At 40.6% G+C, this 26165-nt stretch overlaps 2 protein-coding genes and 1 long non-coding RNA gene across 5 annotated transcripts in view; 2 read left to right on the forward strand and 1 right to left on the reverse strand.

Moving 5' to 3' along the window:
• On the forward strand, positions 1-17596 carry FEM1B (fem-1 homolog B). The gene is made up of 2 exons (XM_012451358.2): positions 1-923; positions 11496-17596. The coding sequence occupies exons 1-2, from the start codon at positions 676-678 to the stop codon at positions 13129-13131; spliced, it is 1884 nt and encodes a 627-aa protein (XP_012306781.1). The 5' UTR covers positions 1-675; the 3' UTR covers positions 13132-17596.
• Positions 14471-26165, reverse strand: part of ITGA11 (integrin subunit alpha 11) — a 153956-nt gene continuing 142261 nt past the window's right edge. Inside the window, exon 30 of the mRNA XM_064382029.1 lies at positions 14471-26089. Coding sequence (XP_064238099.1) covers positions 26018-26089 — 72 coding nt within the window. The 3' untranslated portion in view covers positions 14471-26017. The remainder of the gene's footprint in view (positions 26090-26165) is intronic.
• Positions 18275-26165, forward strand: part of LOC105716597 (uncharacterized) — a 13776-nt gene continuing 5885 nt past the window's right edge. For all 3 annotated transcript variants that reach the window (XR_010344376.1, XR_010344377.1, XR_010344378.1), the window contains exons 1-3: positions 18275-19162; positions 20938-23394; positions 24484-24668. This is a non-coding gene — a long non-coding RNA (uncharacterized LOC105716597). The remainder of the gene's footprint in view (positions 19163-20937; positions 23395-24483; positions 24669-26165) is intronic.

The following is a 26165-nucleotide window of genomic DNA, read 5'->3' on the forward strand; positions in this document are numbered from 1 at the left end:
CTCCCGCTCCCGCCCTCTTCGCGAAGGCTCGCTTTCCTCCCCGCCCAAGTTCCGGCGCCGCTCCTGCGGGAGCGTTCCGCTCCGCCCCGGGGCCCCCCACGCGAGGATCTCGGAAGCTGCTGGCAGCGTCCGGCACTTCTGAGCGCGGGGGACGAGAGCCTGCAGGTTTCCTCCAGCTGGGGACGGCGAAGAGCAGAAAGCGCAGGCGGAGGCCGTGTTAGGCCTCAGGCCGGGTAGGCCGGGTCACGCGAGACGCGCCCATCTTTTCGCCATCCGGGGTGCGCGTGACCCTCTCGGGACCCCGCCGGCGACCCGTAGGCTCGGGCACGCGCCTGTCGCATCCCGCAGAAAGGAGTGGTCCGGCCTGAGGCCCGGGGCGGCTGCCGCTATGGAGATCCCCTCGGCCCAGGACCGGCTTCTGGGACCTGGCGGGCGGCCCTGACCGCTCTCCTCCCTGCCTGGGCTGGGTCGCGGACGTGCCCCTCGCGGCACTCGGCCTCCTCCGCGTCTCCGCCTTCCCCGGGCCGCAGTGCTGCCTGGGCGCGGCGGCGGCGGCGGCGCCCTGTTGAATGGGCTGTGAGGGCCCAGGTTTGAAGCGCTGGCGAACGCGGCCTCCGGGGGCGCACGGCAGCAGCAGCGGTGGCGACCAAACGGGTTTTGGAGTTGGCGGCGGCCATGGAGGGCCTGGCTGGCTATGTATACAAAGCGGCCAGCGAGGGCAAGGTGCTGACTCTGGCCGCCTTGCTTCTCAACCGGTCTGAAAGCGACATCCGCTATCTGCTGGGCTATGTCAGCCAGCAGGGTGGGCAGCGCTCCACGCCCCTCATCATTGCAGCCCGCAATGGACATGCAAAGGTGGTACGCTTGCTGTTAGAACATTACCGGGTGCAGACTCAGCAGACTGGCACCGTCCGCTTCGACGGGTAGGTACATCCCAAGCCAGCGTCCCCTCGGACGCGCTCGGACTCATTAATTCACGGGCCCTCCTCTCCCTCACCCTCTCTTACCCTCTCTTCCTATAGGTACTCACTTCTCCCCTTTTTGTACCTCCTGCCCCGCTAATGCCCACTTCATCTTCCACGGCTAATACTCCATCCCACGTTTTGCTGCCCGTCCTCAACAGCCCCTACCCCTCATTCCCTCAGTGGGGAGATAACCACACCCTCGGCCTTGAGATTTAATAGTCGTCTTCTCTACTAGTCTGTGAACAAGCCATTTGAAGGAGGTGCCTGCTTTTCTAGGTTTTACTTTTAATGGAATCGGTGTCGTAACCGATCAGAAATTAAGGAGGTCAGCAGTTAACATTGAAGAACTCCGAAAGAGTTCTTTGGGCATCCATTTTTATCCCCTTCAAGTGAGTGGTTCCATAAAACCGCCAGTGGGCTGCTTGGGCCTTAATGTCAAATTAAGCACCTAGAACGAGCAGCAGCTGCAGCCTCACGAGGGATTGTCACGCAGCCAGCCATCTCAAGACATGATTCTGATTCCTCCACGTTGCTGGGTGTAGATACCTTGGCTACAAAAATGGCATTGGACCAGGTGTGGGAGATGATGACATTCTTAAATTACATCTTACCCTGTGATGTTGTGGGAAACTTGATCATACTGTTAGTCGAGGTGGGAAGTTTAAAAATGCACGTTGTTATGCCTAAGATTTGCCCTTTGAGTTTAATTGTACGGATTTTTGGATGTTTGACCAGAATTGTCAGGTTTGACATTATCCTCTTTTCTGTGCTGGAGGATTGTAACATGTTTCACAGATTACAACTGCATAACTATTTTGCTGCATTTGTTTTGGTCGACTTGTGCTAGTACATAAGCGATTTTAGCTTTTTTTTTTTTTTTTTGAAGTAAATAGGATCTGAGCATACAAATACATATCTTTAGTTTTGGTGATTAAAAACTGCTTGGCTAAAACTCGATTGAAAAAGCATTTCTTTAAGATGACTAGGGATATGTTCAGTTTTGGTTGATTCTCTTTTAGGTTTAAACAATAAAAGCTTTTTATTTTAGATGAGTGGAAAATATTCATAGCGTTACATCCTAATGAAATGGTAGCCTCTGGGTAATGGCTTATATCTTGGGTATCACCATTATACACGTTAAGGAGATGGTTTTTTTCATGTTGACCAAAGATGGCAACCTGATTCATGTTTGTTTTTCCTTACTGGTTTCCGTGTCCTCTCTGTAACTCCTTGCATTCCCATACTTAGAGGAGTGAAGCACAATGACCTCTGAACCTCCAGTACCATTCCAGCTGTATAGGCACATGCAGTCATTGAGATACGAATTTCTGTAATAACAGCTGCTTGGGAATACTGCTGCTGAGGCAATGTGCATAAGGGAGAATAGTGGGGCGAGAAAAGAGTTTTCTAGAGAATTTAGAAAGGCTTTGCTTATTACCATCTTTCTCAGTCGTCAAAGAGGTGTTTTGAGGTGGCAATTAAAAGAACTTGAAATGACTAGAAATGTAGCATTGAGCCTGTGTAGTGGCTTATCTTGCCCAGTGTTCTGTACGACCAGAGAAATTAATGGGTTCGGTAAGTAAACATTTATTGAACACCTACTGTGTGCTAGGTTCTGTGGTAGGGATTGAATATGCAGAGATGGGTAACATATTCTTCTGTCGTGGAGGATGACAGTCTGGGTGGGGGGAGAGAAGTAATATAACTGAATATTCACAGATGCCATGCCATTTCGGGTTGTAGAAATCTTTTGGATTACTGGGGGAAAACAGGGAAAGCAAGTGTTCAGTTTTATGGGGGAGGGGGGCGTGAGAATCTGGAAAGGCTTCACAGAGGAGGTGATGTTGTTGGAGCTGTGTTTTAAAGAATAGTAGGATGTGAAGGGGAGGGGCAGCAGCATGGTGCTCTTGCAGTGACTGGTGTTTCAGTGCTGTTGCAAGAAGGGATTCAAGTTGGAGCAATTAAGAAAGAGATTGTGGGAGACTGGAGAGAGCTGGAGACTGCATTTTGATGATCCCTGAATAAAGTACTAAGAGTAAGACAGGTGAAACTGCAATCTCAAATGTTTCTCTCATTTATGATTTCATCTCCTTGATTCTATATATCAATTTAGCTTATGGATTATTACAATTATGAATTTATTAGTTGCTATGTAAAAATAGTTTCATCTTTATTAAATGCTTATGATGGGCCTAGCCTGTGTCATGTTCTGGAGGAAATGAAAGGTACAGGAAATTAAAGGTTTCTACTTTTGAGAAGCTTACAAATTAATTAATAAAAGAGGTATTGATGTTTCTAGTCACCTCTCTGCCCATTCACACTCTCTGTGAGATTATTTTACAGTTTAGCCAAGTCATTTTAGCATTTTAGAATGAAAAAAGTGTGTGATGATTTCACTTTGCATTTATTTCAGACATTGTGAAAATGTTAGCCTGAGTACTTTTGACAGTAGAAAGCTCACTTGACTCTTGGGGGCTGACCTTTGAAAAATACATGTCCAGCCCCCCTGCCCCCATTGGCACTTGAGACCCATGGCCAGGTGGGGATTAACAGGTTCTCTGTGTGTTTTGAAGTAGATTAGTGTTTCTAATTTTTAGTCATTCACATGTTATCTTCACAATTTTTGGCCAAATTGTTCACTAACTATCCTGCTGTTTACTTAATATCTTTCTTTAAATTTTCTGTTATTTGCTTTATCTTTGTCTTTAGAATGTTTTACTTCTTAGCTTCATCCTGTGTAATAGTTTCTGTGTAATTATCGGTTTGATGTGTTTTCTATGTGTGTGTGAGAGAGACAGACATTAAAATAAATATTACAAAAAGTTTAAAAAAGTCTGTGTTCTACCTAAAAACTTTGGTAATACCTTAGAAAACTAAGGTGGATTCATGATAGAGCCTCAAGGGGAAAGGGACCACCCACCTAGATTAAGCCATTGATATTTGAGTTCTTGTTCACATTTTTAGTGGTAACATCTGAGATGATTTTATTGTGGCTTAACATGTGAATACCATGTTGATATACATGAGTACAAGAAAAGTCACGAGTAGGAATGAAAGAAGATCCCTTAGTTGAATAGTGGGAAGCTGTTAAGAATGTTGTAAAAATGGAACAGAACAAGGGGGAGGTGTCATGTGACCATGGAATATTATGCTGGCCTGAGTTCTGAGGGTGTGACTGCTCTCTGCCAGAGTTTGTGGGGGACCACCTGTCCTTGAAAAGGTTTGCTGATGTGGATGGGGAGAATAGGACTTCCGAGAATTTTGAGGCTTTTTGTTGAGTGTTGTTACTTTTAAAGTCAGTGCTAGTACTAATACTTCTGATAAATGTTCAGGTAGAGGAAAGGCGTGATGGACATAACAGTATTTGACTTCATTTAGAAAGTCACTGGCAATATATATTTTAAGGAATTACATTTAATGTAATACATGATTTTTAAGGATTTTGGTTAAAATAAAGTGGGAATCATTTATATTGAATGAATTTTTATTTCCATTTCAAATGCTTGAACCAGGCATTTCTATTTCAAATTGAACCAGGTAATAGATGAGCTTAGCCTTGTGATCAGAAATGTTATCTCTTATTGTGAAAAGTTTCCATCATCTGATGCATACAATTTGTTTGAAAAGGTGAATATCAGGTTATAGTTTCTTGTTTTGAAGATGAATACATAATAGAGAACTTGAATTGTAATTTTGGACTGGGCCAAGAAAGATAATTGTTTTATAGTGCTTATCCTCTAGGAACTTAGTAAATATTGCATTAATTTTATTTTATCTTTAATTTCTCTTAAATGCATTTGGTATTTTGTTTTGAGGCAGTATAGTCTTATAATTTTAGCTAGATTTTATAGATGGAGGAATATCATAGATGTTTGTATTATAATTCTCTTTAATCTGATTAATATTTTGATTTAGATGTAGAAATTCTAAATTTACCAAGGCTAATGTTTCTGAAGGACTAGTCTTATCGTGAAACATTCTGCATTGATTTTTTTGGTCACAGAATATCTTTACAATTTTTAATTGCCTCAATAGAGATAGGTAACTGGAACTTTTTTGAGGCTCCTGTCAAATTACTGTACCTCAAGGGGAAAAATGGAAATTATTAGACTATACCAGGAAGAATATTAAACTGACCAAGTACTTTCCATTATAGAAACCAAATGAATACTTGTAATTTTTTACTCTTACATCATAGATTCTGAGAAGTTTGAGATCAGAAAAATATTTTAATCACTTTTTGTCTCTTTCATCTCTAAAATGAGGGTAATGCTTTGCTTGTAGGGTTATTGCTAGGGCTAAAGATAATGTGTGTGATTGCCTATTTTAATCTAACATTTCTTGAGTTTGAAGTAGTTTAGATTCCTGTTCCCTGGCACATAATAATTTGATGTCTTAAAAACCAGGCCGGTTGCAGTGGCTCAAACCGGTAATCCCAGCACTTTGGGAGACTGAGGTGGGAATAAATTTGAGCTCAGGAATTTGAAACCATCCTGGGCAATGTAGTGAGACCTCATCTTTTCCAAAAATGAAACAAAACAAAGCAAAAAGGTAGTAGGCAGTCCCAGCTACACAAGGAGGCTGAGGCAGGCAGATCCCATGAGCCTGGGAGATCTGGGCTGTGGTGAGCAGTGGTTATGCCACTGCAGTGAGCAGTGATTGTGCTACTGTACTTAGCCTGTGCAACAGAGCAAGACCCTGTTTCAAAACAAAATAAATCCAGTGCAAGGAAACATTGTAACTATGTAACTGTCACTATGTATTAACTATGTATTTTTTGATTACATTAACCAGTTTGGAAATGTACTTTAAATTGAAACAAATGTTTGAACAATGATGTGTACTATGTTTCCTTTTGATGCATTTTATGATATTCCAAGTACTTTTGTATTTTTCTGCATAATAGTTATATTAAACTATAATATAATAGTAAAAAAGGCATAGTAATAGTACCTACCTCATAGAGTTACTGTGAAGATTAAGTGAGATATATTGCATATTCAGCAATTATACAGTGCTTGGCACAATGGAAGTATTTGGTATAAATTACTCGTATTCATTTAAACTGTTTTTCCTTAAAGTCATTTGTGCTTGTTTTTCTTTTTAATTATATGTTTTTTAGGTGGTATAACATATCCAGTGAAGTGCATGATTCTTGTGTACAATACTGTACAATGAATTTTTAATATATTTACATCCATCAAGTCGTTTTCTAGATCAATGTGTAGAACATTTTTATCCATCTAAAGGTTTCCCTTGTACCCCTACTCAGCTTCCTCCCTTTCCCTTCCCAGAGGTAATGATTATGTTTGATTTCAGTTAGGGTTTGGCTGTGTCCCCACCCATATCTTATCTTGAATTCCCAAGTGTTATGGGAGGGACCTGGTGGGAGGTAATTGAATCATGGGGGCAGGTCTTTCCCTTGCTGTTCTTGTGATAGTAAGTCTCATGAGATCTGATGGTTATTATAAGGGGGAGTTTTCCTGCACAAGCTCTCTTTGCCTGCTGCCATCCATGTAAGACGTGACTTGCTGCTCCTTGCCTTCTGCCATGATTGTGAAGCCTCCCCAGTCATGTGGAACTGTAAGTCCAATAAACCTTTTTTTCGTTTGTAAATTGCCTAGTTTCGGGTGTGTCTTTATCAGCAGCGTGAAAACAGACTAATACAAAGTTTGTCACCTCAGATTACTTTTGACTGTACTTGAACTTCCGATAAACAGAATTATGTGGTATGTACTCTTTTTGTCTGGCTTTTTTCACTTAACATGGTGTCTTTGAGATTCATCCATGTACTTGCATGTATCAGTAGTTTCTTTTTTTAATGCTGTGTGTTATTCCATTGCATGGATATACTGCGGTTTATCCATTTTCCTGTTAATTAATATTTTGGTTGTTTCCAGTGCTTGACTGTTATGAATAAAACTGCAGTGAACATTTGTGTGTGTTGTTTGGTGGACATTTGCATTTAGTTATCTGGTATATATCAAGGAGTGGAATTGCTGGGTCATCGGGTAGGTGTTTGTTTAACTAACAGATATTGCCAAATAGTTTCCCTGAAGTTCACAACCAAATTACATTCCTACTTGCAGTTTCCACCAGCAATGAGAATTTCAGTTGCCACATCTTAGTCAACACTTAGTATTACCCTGTCAGTCTTGTTAATTTTAGCTATTCTGCTGGGTGTATATATTGTTAAACAGGTTTTAATTTGCATTTCCTTGGTAATTATCTTGAGCATCTTTTCATATGCATATTGGCCATTTGGATATCTTTTGTGAAGTATACTTGTTCAGTCTTTTTTTTTTTACTTCCTGTTTTTCTCTTAAATAGAGTGGAGACAGGATCTTGCTGTGTTGTGCAGGCTGGTCTTGAACTCTTGGGCTCAACAATCTTCTTAAGTCTCCCACAGTGCTGGGATTACAGGTGTGAGCCACTGCCCCTGGCCACTTAATCGCTTTCTTTATAATGTTTTTTGATGAATGGAAGTTCTAGTTTTAATGAAATCCAGTAAATACTTTCTTTTTCTTTAGTGGTTAATGCTTTTTTGGTATTCTGTTCAAGAAATTGTGATCAACACTAAGTTCATTAGTCTATGGCTTTTTTTTTTTTTTTAAAGTTTTATTTTGCTTTTTACAGTATAGGTCTATACTATGTCTTGAATTTTTGTATGTACTGTGAGGTGTAGGAATCAAGGTTAATTATTTTCTGTATAGATTATCTTGTTGCTCCAGAAGTATTTATTAAAAAGACTGTTTTCTACCTGAATGTCACTGGAGCCTTTGTCAGAAATCAAGGGATTCTGTATGTGTGCATCTATTTCTGGAGGGTTTTTTTTTTGTCTGTTGATAATATTATTTCATCCTCATGCTAGCACTTATTTTAATTACTGTAGTTTGTCCTCCAGCTTTATTTTTCTTGAAGATTATCTTGGTTGTTTGCATTTCCATATTCTTTTTAGAATTGGTCTGTCAATTGTTTCTTTCTCTTTTCTCCCTTCCTCTCTTTCCTTCCTCTCCCATTTTAAGGCAGAGTCTTGCACTGTTTCTCAGGCTAGAGTGCACTGGCCTAATCATGGCTCACTGTAGCCTCGACCTCTTGGGCTCTCACACACACCCCCGCCCCCCCCCACACACACGACCTGCTGGGATTTTGATTTGGCTTATATCAAATCTATAGATCATTTTGGGGGAGAATTGACACCTTAACATTATAGAATCTTCTGGATCATGAACATGGAATATTTTCTCATTTATTTATCTCAGGAGTGTTTTGTAGTTTTCAGTGTAGAAGTCTTGCATATGTTTTCTTAGATTTATTACTAGATATTGGTATTTTTGGATGCTGTTGCAAATGGTATTTTTTGACAATGGAAACATGTTTATTGAACTTTATATAAACATGACAATAAAAACATAATAAGTGAATTTTAATTAAACTGAATTGTTTGCAAAACATACAGTTGGCATCACTGCTGTAGTGTCTTATTTTTTTGATGCTTTTTTTTTATGATAGAGTTTTGCTCTTGTCACCCTGGCTAGAGTGCATACATGGGTACAATCACTGCAACCTCTGCCTCCTGGGTTCAAGCGATTCTCCTGCCTCAGCCTCCCGAGTAGCTGGGATTATAAGCATGCACCACCATGCCTGTCTGATTTTTTGTATTATTAGTAGAAATGGGGTTTTACCATGTTGGCCAGGCTGGTCTTGGAACTCCTGACCTCCAGTGATCCGCCCCTTGGCCTCCCAGAGTGCTGGAATTATAGGCGTGAGCTACTGCACCTGGCCTGAGTTATGTTTTAGTTTTTTTAAAAAATCAATTAACAGTGCATTTTTAAAAATAAAAATTAAAACAATTTCAGGAGGCTTCTGATTTTTTTTTTGAGGTATATCTTACATACAGTAAAATGCAGAGATCTTTTTTTTTCTTTTTTGCCTTGCTCCCCCTGCAGAGATCTTAAGTATGCAGTTTGATACGTTTTTTCCCCTAATTATCCATCCACGTGGCTGCCACACAGATCAAAATATAAGACATTTCCATTACCTTCAAGTCTCTTCCCAGCCAGTCCTAGCCTCTTCTCTGTAGGTAACCACTTTTGATAAGAAAAGGCTTTTGGTTATAAACACTTTGTGTCATTATTTGAAAATGAAGAAGTAATTGCTTAAATTATTATAAAATGACTATTTTCAGTAGAAGTGATAAAGGGTGTTGTTTTTTGTGGTGATGTTAACTGGAATTAAACCATGATATTTATATGTCTTAGTCTGTTGTGTTGTGTTGTAACAAAATACCTGAGACTGTAATTTATGAGCAGAAATTTATTTCTCATATTTCTGGAGGCTGGAATGTTCAAGATCAAGGTGCCGACAGGTTCAGTTGTCTGGTGAGGGCCTCATCCTCCAGAGGAGAGGAATGCTGTGTCCTCACATGGTGGAAGGTAAAAAGGCAAGCCAGCTGAACATTGCTAACGCCTTTTTTTTTTTTTTTTTTTTGAGATGGAGTTTTGCTCTGTTGCTCAGGCTGGAGTACAGTGGTGTGATCTTGGCTCACTACAACCTCCGCCTCCCAGGTTCAAGCGATTTCTCCTGCCTCAGCCTCCTTAGTATCTGGGATTACAGGCGTGTGCCACCATGCCCAGCTAATTTTTGTATTTTTGGTAAAGACAGGGTTTCACCATGCTGGCCAGGCTGGTCTTGAACTCCTGAACTCAAGTGATCTGCCCATCTCAGCCTCCCAAAGTGCCGGGATTGTAGGAGTGAGCCATCACACCTGGCCTAACGCCTCTTGTATATGGTCTTTAATCTCATTCACAAGGGGAGGAGCGCTCATGATCTAATCACCTTGTCATCACCTCTTAATGCTATTCACATTGGCAACACCTGAATTTTGGTGAGGACACATTTAAACTATAGCTCCAGGAGCATTATACTCTTTTTTACTTCATGGGGGATATAATTTGACGAGTGTTGTGAGATTGTGTAGTGAGAAGCTCACTAGTGAGGGTTTTGGTATGTATATTTAATTACTGTAGTGGATATTGCTTTGATCAACCTTTCTTCTTAACACTTCCAAATATACTTCTGCTTCTAGCACACTAGACTATCTCAAATAAAATCAGGTCTTTTGGTTACTGGCAAAAAATTGAGAAATTGAGGTTGGGGAAAATTGACAGTAGAAAGGTAGGAAAGATTGGACTCTAGCAATAGTCTAATTTTGTACGTTAAATAGTGAACCTAGCACATATCAGATGTTCAGTAAGTAAGTGATATATATGGAACCACAAGTCCAGTCACGTCAGAGAAGATACCTGCTTAGGTTTTCCAAAAGTGCTAATTATTTCCTGTTGTTAATATTTTTTCCCTATACTGGTTGATTGAGGAACACACGTAGACAAGCAGTATATGTATGCATGTATACATGTGTATTTTAAAACTTTTAAATTGGAGCATAACATAACTTAGAGAAAAATGTGCTAATTATAAACGTATAAAAAGTTCACAAAGTTTACTATAGTCCCCTTTGTGCTTTCTCTCATTCACTCCTTCTCCCCAAAAGTAACCAGTATCCTCACTTCTAACACTGCGGATAGCTATGTAAATGTAATAATATAATATCTACTGTGTTCATCTAACTTCTTTTCCTCAGCAACAGGTTTATGTTATCTATCCATATTGTGTATGGAGCAGTAATTATTTCATTCTCATTGCTGTAGTGTAGTACTCACTTAGCTTAGGGAAAACCTACATGCTTGCTTTTTTTCTTTTTGAGACAGAGTTTCTCACTGTTGCCTGGGCTGGAGTGCAATGGCGTGATCTCCGCTTGCTGCAACCTCTGCCTCCAGGGTTCAAGCGATTCTCCTGCCTCAGCCTCCCGAGTAGCTGGGATTATAGGCATGCACCACCACGCCCAGCTAACTTTTTGTATTTTTAGTAGAGACGGGGTTTCACTATGTTGGTCATGATGGTCTCGAACTCCTGACCTTGTGATCCACCTGCCTTGGCCTCCCAAAGTGCTGGGATTATGGGTGTGAGCCACCTCGCCCGGCTTTTTTTTTTTTTTTTTTCCTTAAAGCAGTGTCTAAATACAGCTTTAATGCAGGGTGCTATATTCTGCTTCTAGCACAGTAGAATACAGGGGTGGCTTTCATAATTGTCAGAAACTGCCTGCTACTTGGAGGCTACTGGGAGCCAGTGGATCAACTTGGTGGTGAAGAAGCTACCTCCATACGTTTTCTCTGTGCCTTTGGAAATGTATTTACTTTTGCTAGTAGAACGTTAGTGATTTTTCAGGTTTGTTTTTGAGGATTATATGCTCTAGTGATAACAGTAAAACTAGCATATATTGAGCTTATATTAGGTACAAGTACTATGCAAAGTGCTTTTCTTAAGTTACCCGTTTTTATTTTCATGAGAAGTTATGTTTCATTAATGTTCTGGAGAGTGAGGTCTTGATTGGTGCAAGTGAATACATCCTTTAAACGTATGTTAGGCTGTGGCCTCCATTATCTAACTGCTTATTCTTTTCACATGTAGGTATGTCATTGATGGTGCCACTGCTCTTTGGTGTGCAGCTGGAGCAGGACATTTTGAAGTTGTTAAACTTCTAGTCAGCCATGGAGCCAATGTGAACCATACCACAGTAACTAATTCAACCCCCCTGCGGGCAGCATGCTTTGATGGCAGACTGGACATTGTGAAGTACCTGGTTGAAAATAATGCCAACATCAGCATTGCCAACAAATACGACAACACCTGCCTAATGATTGCAGCATATAAGGGACACACTGATGTGGTCAGATACCTTTTAGAACAGCGTGCTGATCCTAATGCTAAAGCACATTGTGGAGCCACAGCATTGCACTTTGCAGCTGAAGCTGGGCACATAGATATTGTGAAAGAGCTGATAAAATGGCGTGCTGCTATAGTAGTGAATGGCCATGGGATGACGCCATTGAAAGTAGCTGCCGAAAGCTGTAAAGCAGATGTTGTTGAACTGTTACTCTCTCATGCTGATTGTGACCGAAGAAGTCGAATTGAAGCTTTGGAACTCTTGGGTGCCTCCTTTGCAAATGACCGTGAGAACTATGACATCATGAAGACATACCACTATCTATATTTAGCCATGTTAGAGCGGTTTCAAGATGGTGATAACATTCTTGAAAAAGAGGTTCTTCCACCAATCCATGCTTATGGGAATAGAACTGAATGTAGAAATCCTCAGGAACTGGAATCCATTCGGCAAGACAGAGATGCTCTTCACATGGAAGGCCTTATAGTTCGGGAACGGATTTTAGGTGCTGACAATATTGATGTTTCTCATCCCATCATTTACAGGGGGGCTGTTTATGCGGATAACATGGAATTTGAGCAGTGTATCAAGTTGTGGCTTCATGCCTTGCATCTTAGACAGAAAGGTAACAGGAACACCCACAAAGATCTTCTTCGATTTGCTCAAGTTTTCTCACAAATGATACATTTGAATGAAACTGTGAAGGCCCCAGACATAGAATGTGTTTTGAGATGCAGTGTTTTGGAAATAGAACAAAGTATGAACAGAGTGAAAAATATTTCAGATGCTGATGTCCACAATGCTATGGACAATTATGAATGTAATCTCTATACCTTTCTGTATTTAGTGTGCATCTCTACCAAAACACAGTGCAGCGAAGAAGATCAGTGCAAAATTAACAAGCAGATCTACAACCTGATTCACCTTGATCCGAGAACTCGTGAAGGTTTCACCTTGCTGCATCTAGCTGTCAACTCCAATACTCCAGTTGATGATTTCCACACCAATGACGTCTGCAGCTTTCCAAATGCACTTGTCACAAAGCTCCTGCTGGACTGTGGTGCTGAGGTGAATGCCGTGGACAATGAGGGAAACAGCGCCCTTCATATTATCGTTCAGTACAACAGGCCCATCAGTGATTTTTTGACCTTGCACTCTATCATCATTAGCCTAGTTGAAGCTGGAGCTCACACTGACATGACGAATAAACAGAATAAGACTCCGCTAGACAAAAGTACAACTGGGGTATCTGAAATACTACTTAAAACTCAAATGAAGATGAGTCTCAAGTGCCTGGCTGCCCGAGCAGTTCGGGCTAATGACATTAACTACCAAGACCAGATCCCCAGAACTCTTGAAGAGTTTGTTGGATTTCATTAAGTGACTGGATATGTAAAATCGTTTAATGTGGTGCTAAAAAGTAAAGGACTTGAATCACAGACAATAGAATTACGTGTTCATAAATTCTGCTTTTCTTTCCACCACCCTTCCTCCCATCCCATCCTTCCTTAGTTCTCTATTTGTTTTTCTTGCCTCGTGGTAATTGATTTCAGACACTTTAAACAAAGCCACATCATTGTTTTGGTGTAACTATAAGGTATTTGGATATTGGTCACCTATTTGTCTTTCTTTTCTTAAAGGAACAGATATAAAATGTTTATGTAACAAGGGACATTTATAATTTCAGGTTGATAATGTTTTAAACAGCTGCTTACAAAAGTATTTCTGTTAAGCCTATGTCAGCGTGTTATCCATGCAGCAGTTTTGAGGATTTCATGAAGAAAAAACTAAAAAGGAATATTAAAAGGAATGGGATATCCAGGTGTTGTGCACATGCCAAACTGCTGTAGATAGTTTTCACTCGTCCATTATTTATATGGAATGATGCAGCACATTTTAGCATTCAGGAGGATTTTTAAAAAATAGCTGCAGATTAATTTGGAAAATGTGCTAATTTAATAATAGTTACACATTTATAAAGTTAAATCCATTTGAAATTGTTGCATTATGCTGGGTAGTATATACAAAATGGTTATCATCGTAAATCAACTTTTCAGAGAATCTTGATGGATTCTGCCTTTAGGCTTGAATTCTTCAAAGTCTATTTTAATGAAATTTATCTAAATTGCAGCAGTCTATTTGATTCAGCTCATAGACATGTATAAATTATGAATGCTGTTTTCTTATGAAACAAATTGTCACAGTATACTTATACATTTTATTTTTGTCCCCTTCTTCCTTTTCCTCCTGTATCTTTTAAAATTTTGAAACTACTTTTCCAGAAGTCATTATGTGTTCCTCCCTAAGAAGGTATTTTATTTGTGATGAAAAGGAACCTGGATATTTTTTATTTTTTTCACTTTCTAAGTCTGTGACAAGAAGTAGAAATATCACTAGTGTGGTATAGGAACTTACATATTTTTTATGATAAAAATAATTCTCAATGCCACTTGAAAGGTAATTTTGTCTGAGAGCTGCAAATTTTTCAACCACAAAATGTCACTTATTCCGACAGGCTATACAGAGGTCTTTATGGTTTTTCGCTTTGTTTTGTTTTAATGGCAACATTTTAACTGTCAAACTAAAAGGGTATTCTGTGATTATCTTTTAAGCATCGCAGAAATTCAAGTGAAAGTTACACACTTATTTCTATTGATGTTAAAAATGATAATGAAAGCAAAATTAGCTGTATCTGTAATTTTCTCTCTAGTGCCAAATGAATGCCTTAGCTACTCATAGTGCATGGTACTGTAAGTGAAGACCTGCAGCTTTTTTTTTCTTTAATGAAAAGCATTATAATGATGTAGTAGCATCAGATATAAACTTAAAAAAAATAAGGTTTTAATTAACATTTTACCTATGGATAATGCTTTGTAAAGTATAAGAGAAAGGTTGCAGTTGGATCAGTATAAAACAATGACCAAGCCAAAATCAGCACCTAGGGCCTTAAATAAAATAGAAATACCCCACAAAATGAAATATTTTGAAGGGTGGGAGGGGACAGAAGGGGGGACTTTCCCCCAAGGATGCAAGATACTTTTTACAGTTGTTGTTATACTTTGTGTGTCTTCTTGCTTCAGTTAGGAATGTTTTGATGGTAAATTCTGTCATGGTAATAGATTTCTATTTTCCTAACCTGAGATTTTACAAGGAAGGTTTTTAGGATGGCTTAAAGGGAGGTATTTGAGTGAGCCCTAATTTGAAAATTACCAAACTTGATCCTCCTGGTATGAATCAAGGAAATACTGTACCTTGCTCTTAGCAACTCTCTGTGGCCTGCAAGAGAAATGTACTTCTTCAAGGTGAGTGAATCATGCTTTTTCCATGGTTCGGATCAGACCCTTTATTTTTCAAACTACAAGGCCTACTTATGGGACAGTCTGAGGAATAGCTTTGATACTTAGTATTCAGTTGGTTCCATTATTAATGTATATTATTTTTATTTAAACATCAAAACTTAAAATATCAGATAATGTTGCATGTTTTAAAAACACATTTCATCCCTTTGGCTACCCAGGACCAGCACTATTTAAGACACTGCTTATTTATAAAATGAGGTTAATGATTATATGTACATATTCAGACATCAAAATTTAATGACATTCTGTTTTTGAGAGGGGAAGACAATGCTGGAGAAAGTAAAACTGTTGACTGAAATGCTGACAGGTTGGAGGACGAATTTGAAGACAGTGGAATAAACTATGAACTATGCTAATGGTAATTAGATTTTTTCCTTTGTTTAGTATAGTAGTAAATTGTGTAGTATCTTGCTGAGAATCTAATTCTATCTTGTAAAATCAATCCAAATGCGTATTGTGAAACACCTGTATAAAATCATTCTTGAAATAAGTGATCTACATGCCTGTTTTTTAAAAAAATGTTTTTAGTAGAATTGTTTTAAAATACTGTATTTAGCCAGACCCTTCCCAAACTTAATTTTTTTTTTTTTTTTTTTTTTTTAAAAAGGAAAATAGGTAAGAAAATGATAGTTCTATATCTCAGCCCTCTGTGAACTCAGGCTGTCTCCATTTTGCAGCCACTTTGGTCATTTGATGTTTACTGTTGATATACTTATGCTTCGAATTGTAACTTCATTGATGGTATTATAGGTTCAACCAAAACTTCTCTGTCCTGTTTAGTAATTGTCATATAAATCTGGATGAGCTAGGGAGGCCCAGGTGGATGTTTTCATTTGCAAATCATGAGAAACTTAAGTGGGTTTTATGCTCTTAATAGAGTTGGCAAAATTGAACTATGGAGTTTAGGTTAACAATTTAACTCAAGAAATGGGCAGCAAACCCATTCCCTCCATTGATAAAGAAGGGGGAATATTTTTTACATTAGCATTGACACTGACAACATAGCTTTTTTCAGTCTACCTTGGTTGTTCTAGTAGGCCACAGCCCAACCACGTTAAGGTTCTTTGCTGTGGGAATTTTACATAAACAAAACTCCAAAGCAGACCATCTGTAAGCTTTGGTCTTGCTTGTTTCTGAGAAGGGTTTTATTTCATTATACTAATAGTGGACTAATAATTGGTAATTGTGAGAACTTAGGTATGATAGCATTGATTGAAGTAACATTTGATTTGGGGGCAGCAGCTTTCTAAATACCAACTCTATTTGATAAATGTTTTGAAAATTAAAATTTTAAGGGAGCAACACCCTGTTAAGAGTTTCCACCATAGTTGAGGCAGCTACTTTATGAATAAGACCACTTTGGGTTATTGAAGCAGAAGCATTTCTTTTTTTTTTTTTGGAATGGGGTGGGGTGAGGAGTGAGTTGTTAGACCTTTGATTACAGTTTGCTGGTTTAGAAACGGCCTGTGGCTGAATTAGTGAGTAGATGGATGAAAGTATAAAGGACTTGTTTTTATGGTAGATTTTCTGTAAGAATCTTAAATCTTCCTTTTCAGGTTAGTCAGATGTGTTGATGCACACACGACTATTCTGCTTTTCTCACTGACTATACTATATCATTAAAAAGGGGTTAAAGGAAACAAAACTCTGCCTTTTGTGCTACGAAACATTTAGTCCAGAGGTTTTAAGCTGTGTGTCCATTCCTGCTCTGAAAATGCATAGCTTTGTTCTGGATGTCATCTCTTGAAAGTAGAAAACTTCTATGTGTATATCACATTGCAGGGCTTTCTTACGTATTTCTGGCAGACTTGCCCAAATCTTTAGATGAGCTGGGTTGTACAGCATGCCCTCCCCCAAATATGGGATCTGAAATACATACTACACTATTGATAGTGGAGATATATTCATTTTTTAAACTGTAAAGTAAATGTGGTCTCTAGTCTAGGTTTGTGGTGTGTACCTTTGTGTTAATGTGTAGGGAAGGGATAGTGACTTGATGGTTATGGGGAGTGTATCTTGATGTCCATACAGGGGTGAGTATTGCTAAATTATTAACAACTTTTATCTAGGGTGAGTCATGTGATGAATGGCCTAAGCAGAAAAATGAAAGAGCGAAGATGCAAGCTTGCCAAGTGATGAAATGAACAAGATTTTGTATATTTTTTATCAGGTGTTAAAAACTTGTGCATGGCTTTTTTTGTTGTTGCTTAGTAACTGGTAGAGAAGAAAAGATGAGGAAAGAGACTCAGCTTTCCTTACCAATCTTTTCAGAGGTACGTAGTTGGGGAGTAAAATCTGACTGGCCTAATCGATGGAAAAGACCCTGTCCTTTCACCCCATCCTGCAGTCCTCCGTGTAGAGGAACTACATTGTTGTATTCTAGTAATTCACTGTGATTTATAACAAACCAGTGATGTCATTCTATTGTGCACTTTTGTCAAACCATTTATGTGACTTTAATAAACATAGTAAACTTGCTGACTGCACCAGAGGTCTATTAGTGATTCATATATTGCATGGCATTTTCTATTTGAGTTTGACATGTAGAGTCATTTTTAGTTTCATGGCAATTGACAGTCCTAATAGCTCAGCTAATTTGAAACTAACAATCTTGCTGTGTAAAAGGAAAAAATGGTGTTTGTGTTCAGTAAATGTTTGAAAAAAACTTCTTTGAGGTTTGTGTCTTTATTACTCAGTGTGCCTAAGTTGCGATGTTCTTTTGTTGAATTCCTTAAAAAAAAGTCATCAAAGTTATATATGTGCATGGGAAAAAATTCAGTTAGTAAAGAAAAATTCAAAAATATTTTTTAAAGGTTCCCTTCCCATCTCTCCCCGCCTCCCATTTGGACTCTGCAGAGAAAATCACTATTAATAGTTTTTTGAGTAGCTTCCCAGAATGTTTCTGTGCACATATGTATTATTTCTCCTTTTCGTTTTTTTTTTTTTTTTTTTAATGAATGAGAGGTTCTCATATTGCCCAGCTTGGCCTTGAATGCATAGCCTCGCCTCCTCAAGCGCCAGGACAACCGTCCGGAGCCACCGAGGCTCCCTCCTTTTCGTTTTTTAAAATGCAAATGAACGTCTACCTTTGCAACACTATTCTGCATCTTATCTTTTTCATTTAGTATATCTTAGGCATTTTCTATTTCTAAATGTGTAGATTTTTAAAACAATAACTTTATAGCATTTAATTCTGTTGACTGAAAATTTATTTAGATCTTATCGATGGACTTTTAGGTTTTCAGTTTTTGATATTTCAAATAATGCTGCAGTGAATGTCCTTATGTACAATACTTATAGGACAAATTCATTCCTAGTACTGGAACTTGGTTTACTGACCACTTAAAATTTTGACAGAGGTTATCAAATTGCCTTGCATCTCTCTAAATCTTTACTGGCATCAGATACCTAATCATTTAGTTTTTACAAAGTTGTGATTAATGAAAAACAATATTTCATGGTTTGCTTTGTGTGCCTTTATTATGAATAAGGTTGAACACTTTCATAAATGTATTGACTGTTTGCTTTGGGCTTTTTTTTTTTCTTTTTTTGTTTGCATCACTAACCAGTCTTCATTATTTCAATGGGTTTTTTTTTTTTTTTTTTTAACTACTTGCTAGACGTTCCTTAGAAGTTTGAGGACATTTTCTGTCGTGTAATAGTTTTAGTTTATTTACTTTAAATATGGTAGTTTTGTATCCGAAGTTTACATTTTTATATAGTCAAATTTACCACAGTTTAAAAAATGGTTTTATATCCTGCTTGTAAGGCTGTCTCTAGTCCTAGTTACAAGTTATACATTTTTTTTTAACCCATGATCTATTTGAATAAGACACTTTTATGGCTTCCCTTCCCTTCTTTCTCCTTCTCTTCTTTGGTTTAAAATTTTGATTTTCTGATAATTTGTTTGGTTTTTGTTTGTTTTTTGAGACAATGTCTCACTCTCTCACCCAGGCTGGAGTGCAGTGGTGCAATCATGCCTTATCGTAGCCTCGAGTTCCTGGGCTCAAGTGATCCTCCCACCTCAGCCTCCCAAGTAGCTGGGACTGCAGGTATGTGCCACCATGCTCAGCTAATTCTTTTTTTTTCTTTTTATTATTTTTTGGTATTTTTTGTAGAGTTGGGGTTTCTCCATGATGCCTAGGCTGGTCTTGAACTTGGGCTCGAGCAGTCCTCCCACCTCAGCCTCCTAAAGTGTTGGGATTACAGACATGAGCCACCACTCGTGGCCTTGGACTAGTATTTCTTCATTTGTCTTTTTTAAGTGGGGAGGTGGGAGTGGCTAATTTTTTCCAGTATTTTATGTTTATTTTTCCAGATGAAATTTGGTGTCATTTTATCATGTTAAGAGATTATTTTGTTTAGCATTGAATTAATAGATTTAGGGACATCTGAATAGTTGTGCACTTGTGAGCTTTTTTTTTTTTTAAATCCAAAAGAAAGATATACCTGGCTAGGTGAGTCATATACTGCTATCCAGAGGTTTTGTTTTGTTTTTTTTGTTTTTGGTTTTGGTTTTTCTTTTTAATGAAGGTCTTACAACTATCTTTCTTTTATTATCAATAGGTTTGTATCGTTACACATACTTCTAAATATTAATGTTTTTACAAAAGCACTGTAATGGATTTTTTTTTTTAGAAATAATTTTTCAGTTACTTCTTTTGGATGTTCCAGATACACGAATCATTTGCAAGTAACGATAATTCCCTTCTCGTTTCCAGCATTCACAGCTCTTACTTCCTGTACCTAATTACAGTGGTTAAGATAGCCAGGAGAGTATCAAAGGGTGGTATTGGAGCACACCTTCAGCACATGTTTGTTTTCAAATTTAGATTCTGAGTCTCTATAGAGATCTGAAAAAAACATTTAGTGCAGTCCTCTCGTTTTATAGTTGAGGACACAAGCCCAGAAAGGCCACACAAGGCCTAAGTGTGTCATAACTGGGAGTAGGCTCTGGGTCTTTGGACCCATGGAGCACTGCTCTTTCACTATGGGATGCCAGTACTAGAGAAGGGCACCTTCGGATCTCTGCCAAGTTGCTCCCTGACTGCAATGGCTAGCGAGACTGCAGAAATCATCCAGACGGGTTTTAAAACATGTCCTTCTTTGTTTGAAGTAATGTCTGCTGTATACAGATGACTAGGCTAAAGAAAATACTGGTAGTAGTTATGTTCCTTCAGGTACTTGACCTAGAACATTTCAATATGAGAGAGGCAAATTTTAGGCCGTTCACAAAACCTTAGCTTGTTGGCAAGTTTTGACAAAATTATATTTTCTAATTTGCCTGTGCTTTAAAAATTTGATGTGCTCAGTCCATCAGAGGGGAGGACTGGAGTTTTGCTTTTGCCTTAATCAATGGCAAGGCACTCTTGGAAATTGGTGCTTACTGAACACGTACTTTATTTCAGGCACTGCACCACAGATATGCATACAAAAATAAGGGAGACCAGCCTCTCTCCACAAAATAAAAAAAAAATTAGCTGGGCATGGTGGTGCGCATCTGTAGTCCCAGCTACTTGAGAGGCTGAGGTGAGAGGATCACTGAAGTCCAGGAGGTCGAGGTTGCAGGGAGCTGTGATTATGCCACTGCACTCTAGCCCGGGCGACAGAGCGAGAGCCTGTCTCAAAAGTAAGAAATACAAAAAATGGTCTCTGCCCTTGATAAGCTCGTTCTCCAGTTAGATGCACCTATTTGAAATTTGATTTTCTGTATTTCCTCTAATTTTCCAAATAAAAACTTAAGGTATTCTTTGACTTTGGCTTGGGCCATCTTCTGAAAACATTTCAGACACATCACTAAGTTGCTGCTCTTGTTTTTTTAATGCAGTGCCAGGGAGATAACCCAGGAGTTCGAGACCAGCCTGGGCAACACGGCAAGACCCTGTCTCTACAAAAATTAGCTGGCTGTGGTGGTGTGTGCCTGTAGTCTCAGCTACTCGGGAAGCTGAGGTGGGATTGCTTGAGCCCAAGAGGTGGAGGTTGCAGTGAGCTGTGATGGTGCCGCTGCATTCCAGCCTGGGTAACAGAACACTGTCTCAAACCACGCAAAGCTGACGAGAAAGGGTAAGTCCCTCAAGGAGTAGTGCCCCTCCTTTAAAAATGACTTTCTGCTTGTACTCTACTTTGGACCTGGTAAGTTTGCTAGGTACAGTTTAGAATACATTATTGAAAGGTTTTAGAGTCCAGGTGTAAGGCTGCTAATTCCCTCTTGATGCTAAACCGGCAAGGCTCTGTTCCTGTTTCAGTTTCAGTTTTGGAACATGCTGTCCTATTTTAGCATGATGTTGAAGCTAAGAGAATAATAGACAGTGACACAAAAGCACTGCAGATTTTAATGTGGCCAATTAGCCTGGCTGTCCTTTGAGAAGAACCTAGTTGATGTTAATACTAACATAGTTTGTGATTTTTTTTTTTTAATCATAAGGAGTGCAGAATAAAAGGCTGGAACCACATTAGCTGAAGGTAAAAGCACAGACCAGTGTGGTGTTGAATAAAAACGGGGCCATTCATACTAATGGCTGTATTTAAGTCACCCAAGGCACATTTGGGTGGTGCGGAGACTGTTGGGGGTGAGGCATGGGTGCAGTGAGCCATGATAGCGGGAAAGGAGCACGAGTAGGCCAGCATTCTACATTACAGGCTGTTTGGCATCCTGGGCTTGAAGCCAGGGGACCGACTCAAGTCTAGTGTCTTATTCTCAGACAATATTGATGCTAAAAATCTTTTGAATACTGATGGAGGTAGCAATTTATCTTGTAAACACCTCGAGGGTTGGAAAGGTCCACACCATCTCGCAGAAGCTTTTCCGTATCTCCCTGGGTAGAGCGATTGCATACTGTCTCTGCTGTTTTTGTTAGCACTTTGCCCTTTCCACCTAGATACCTGTCTCGTTAAGAAACATCACCTTCCTTAACAGAAGTAAAACCCAGAAACTCCACTGGGCTTTTTTTGCTGATTATCTTTGCTGGCTGCCACCAAGATAGGCCCAAACACAGCTGAAGGGCATCTAAGACAGGCCTGACAGTTTAGGAAACTGATATTGAAGAAAAGAGAATAGCAGAATATTACTATAATATTATAGCTATTATATTAAATCCAGATGGCTGTTCTGTAAGTTTAATGTGTTTAGAATTACCTCACAGAACTTGGATCTGTGAAGTCTGAGGAGGAACTTACGAGTCTGTGGTCTGACTGAGGTGGCCCTGGGACCACTCTTTGAGAAACTCAGCTCTGCAGAGATATGTTTTATGGGGCACAATTTGCCTGCCAAGCTTGCATGCCCACACCACCTAATGCCAGAAGCAAGAAGCATGCTTGTCAAGATTTCTCTTTCCTAGCTCTCAGCTGTCTGGAACTGCCCTAATCGATAATGCACTTCCCTGAAGAACACTGAACAGAGGCCTCTCTTGCATCTACACAAGGTCTGCCCGCCAGACTGTCTTCTCTGAGGACCTGCCCCAGCTGATGCGTGGGGCTCATGCGGATAGGACTCTGCTGGCCCACCGTGTTAGAGTCACCTGTGAAGTCACCCAGGACATCTTGCACGTCTCATCACACAATTCCCTGTGGAGGTTTGTCTCCTGTACTATCCAGTGAGCCTAGGATTTAGAAATCCTGACAATCCAAGGACCAAATTCTAAAACCATCATCTGTTGGAGATTTTGTGCCCCAAGTATGTTTTTCTCCAGTGCACTTAAGTTTGCTGCAGAATTTCTTAAGTGTCACATGGCCACAGGAAATCAAAGCAGCTTGTTTAGAGTGATGTCTAGGATGGGCCAATAATGCTTTTATTTTTGTCTTTTTTTTTGTTTTTTTGGGGAGATGAGCCAATAATGCTTTTAAAAGACAGTTTTTAAAGTGGTTATTTCCTGTTAACACAGAGTGTAACCCTTAGCTCCATAATTATTCTTAACAGATTGCTGTTAACATTAATCTGTGAACCACAATATGAATTTTAATATTGATTTGTTCTTGCACTTTGGGCTGCTTGCCTCTAAATGCCAAAATTGTCTTTAGAGACTGCTGTTCAGCTGCTCTAAGTCCCCCCTTGGGGGCTCGGAGGACCCTGGAAAACTGGGCAAAATCTGCAGCAAATTCTCTGAAGACGTGCTGTATGTAACACGAAGGCCTTCCCGACTCCAGGCTGCAGCCCCGTTAACTTGACACTGAAGACAAGTTTCTGGTATTCATAGAACCTGTGCCTGTGAACCCCCGTTTCTTCATCTTCTAGCCTGGATATTCATTTGCCTGCTGATTGCAACGCTCAGCCATTAGAGTCACCTGGGTAAGTTGGACACAAACTTGGCCCCTCCCTACCAATGAAATTAGAATCCATAGTGGGTAGGGCCCTTGGAGTGGTCACTTTTAAAGCTCCCAGATGGTTCTAAGGTGCAGCCAGGATTGAGACATACTGTGTTAGCATAGACTTTGCTCCCTATAAGATGCATCGTTGTTTGACCTACCAGGCACTCTTAAGGCTCATCTGGGACATTTATACTTCAGAGTAAATAGGATTACAAAGGGAGAATTGATAAGAGAAATTGAGAGGCTAAAGGCCTTGATAGAACTCTGTTTGTCCACCTTTGACCACTTGGTTGGTCTTGGTGTAGGTCTGGGGAAGGGTGTGAAGGGACTGTGGAGTTCTGGAATAAGGACTGCCTGCCTTTGACCATGAGTCCAGAGGTAGCAATCAGTGTGGTCTCTGGGCTGCCTCTGACCAGCAGGTACATTCTGTTTGGCCTGCAGTGTGGTCACAGGTGGCTGTTTTTAAAAATATGAATGCCAACCTCTAAACATTAGATTTTTCATAAGAGCATTCTCTCAGATCTGATGGTGTCTGATGGAAGACTTGGTGCTAAATCAAACCATGCACTTAGGAGTGTGAGTTCATTCTCATTTAGCCAGGTTACCCCATTCATCAGGGTGATGACTGAAATGGAATATGATCTGACAGTTCCTTCTGATTCTATTAGAAGGCAATGGGTTTTGATACTGAAATTTTAGTTTCACCATTTTCACCTTTTGCTCTGCATCAAGCCCTTTTGAGGCTGGGCTTGAATGATAGAATCTGGCTTGGGAGATAGCAGTCTTAGGTTTAGTCTAGGTTTTGCTGTGGGAGCCTAGGGCTCCCTCTGGTTCTGAGTGTCCTAATTTATGCAAAAACAAGATCAAATAATTTCCAAGGTTCTACTAATTGGGATTCGAAGATGTGAATGGCACAAGAATAGAATGGAGATGCCCTGGTTAAAGTCAGAGTGTAAGAGGGTTAACAACAATGAAACTGGCCTGGAGAAGTCTGGGAGGCATGTGTGGGAAGAGCTGGAAGCAAGGCGGGGAAGTTACAATGAAACATTTGGGTCCTAACCGTCCACAGTGGCCAAAGATGGAAGGGCAGTCTTGGGAGGGAGAGTGCTCCACCACTGGAGACGTCGCATGGAGGCCAGCCAGCTACTTGGAGGGCATGATGTGGGCAGCAGATGGTGGATGAGTCCCTTCTGACATGCGGAGGTAGGAGGGAAGGAAGCAAGGAACCCCTCATCTACTTCCTCTCCTTCAAAGGTAAGTGCAGCTCACTGTGATGTGCTCTACCCACAGAATGGGATGTCAGTGCTTGGTTGTTTTTAAACACTGTATTTTTAATTTTTCAAAAATATTTACGACAGTAAAGGTCGTACTATGCACGGGGACAGATGCCTTTGATGTGTCCCCCTTTCTACCTCAAAACAAGGTTAAGGCATAAATTACTCCGCTGGGCACCAGGCATGCCCCTTGTCCTTGGGGCGCCATCACTGGTCATACCACTTGTCCTGGGGGCCGGTGGATGAGATATTTGCCACTGAGGCTGCGCAGGCTCTGGGAGTCCTTGCACGGGCTTTATTCAGTGCATTCCAGAGGGGACCCCTCAACAGCGCTGGCCAAGCCCTTCCCTTTGCACTGGTGGGCATAAGGGAAGGATGGGAGGCAGTGTGTGTGTGTAGGGAGGGGGTGATACAGGGAGGGGAGGTTCCCTACCCTACCTCTGCTGCCCAGCTGCAGCCGGGCCAGTGTGTCCACGTCTAGGGGCAGGCTGCAGCAAGAAGACATGTAGGAATGCACAGCCCCAGAGATTGTGTCATCCACATGCTTCCCATGAGGTACCTGGGAACAAAAGTGGCCCGGGAGGGTTGCCAGCTGAGAGCAAGGGGCTGCAGCTGGTGCAGGAACGTGTGAGTCGCGGTCAATGCGAATGCACGTGGGCGCAGTGCCCGGCTGCCTCTCATGTCAGGGCAGTGTGGTATCCTGGTCCCACTTGCCTGGCTATCAGTCTCTGCATCTCAGTCTTTCTTTCTTCATCCCTGGCTTGCGGCTGTCACCATCAAGCTCTTGGGCTTGGGTTCATTCTTGGGGAGCCCTAGGGGACTATATCTATGGGGAAGGGGGTGGGTGAGACCTGGGAGCCAATGGAGGGGTGGGAGGGTCAGAGTAAAGGGCAGAATTTAGATCTGTTCTGTCTTGGATCCTTCTGGAATTAGAGACCTGGAGTGTGCAGATTGAGTTCATATTTACAGTCTTCCTCTCTGGGTTTCTTTGTAGGATGGGGATGACGACGAATTCCTAGAACCTTATTATCTGGGGCAGCAAATGCCCTCTACAGAGTTTGAGGGAGGACTTGGGGTGGGCGTGCCCCTTTAAATCCCTAGGGATCTGTGTTGTTGAAGGTGTCCCAGCCTCCCAGTAGGGCGATTCCACTTAAAACCAGCTTGAGTTCCATTCTGGAGGGAGCAGGTGCCATTGCTCAGGAGATGAGGTCAAGTGCAAAGCCGGCTGGCTTCCTCTCCACTCCAGCTCGGTGGGGCCGCAGGCCTGGGCCTGCACACCACCTAGACTGGTGTCCTGGCCCCCATCAACTCAAATTCTCCTCCGGAGCCTCACTCCAGCACTTTGGGGGTGGGGTCCAGACCAGGCTCCCTCCTGCGCCTGGCACTTTTAAAGAAGCCGAGCTGTGAGGAGGCAAAGGGAGATGTCTCAGAGGTGGACAAGGTCTGCCCTTGCTGTCCCTCCACTACCCTTTCTCGG

The sequence above is a fragment of the Aotus nancymaae genome, unplaced genomic scaffold (genome assembly GCF_030222135.1).
Source record: "Aotus nancymaae isolate 86718 unplaced genomic scaffold, 86718_ANA_hifiasm-v0.15.2.pri h1tg000003l, whole genome shotgun sequence".
In the NCBI taxonomy this organism is placed as follows: Eukaryota; Metazoa; Chordata; class Mammalia; order Primates; family Aotidae; genus Aotus; species Aotus nancymaae.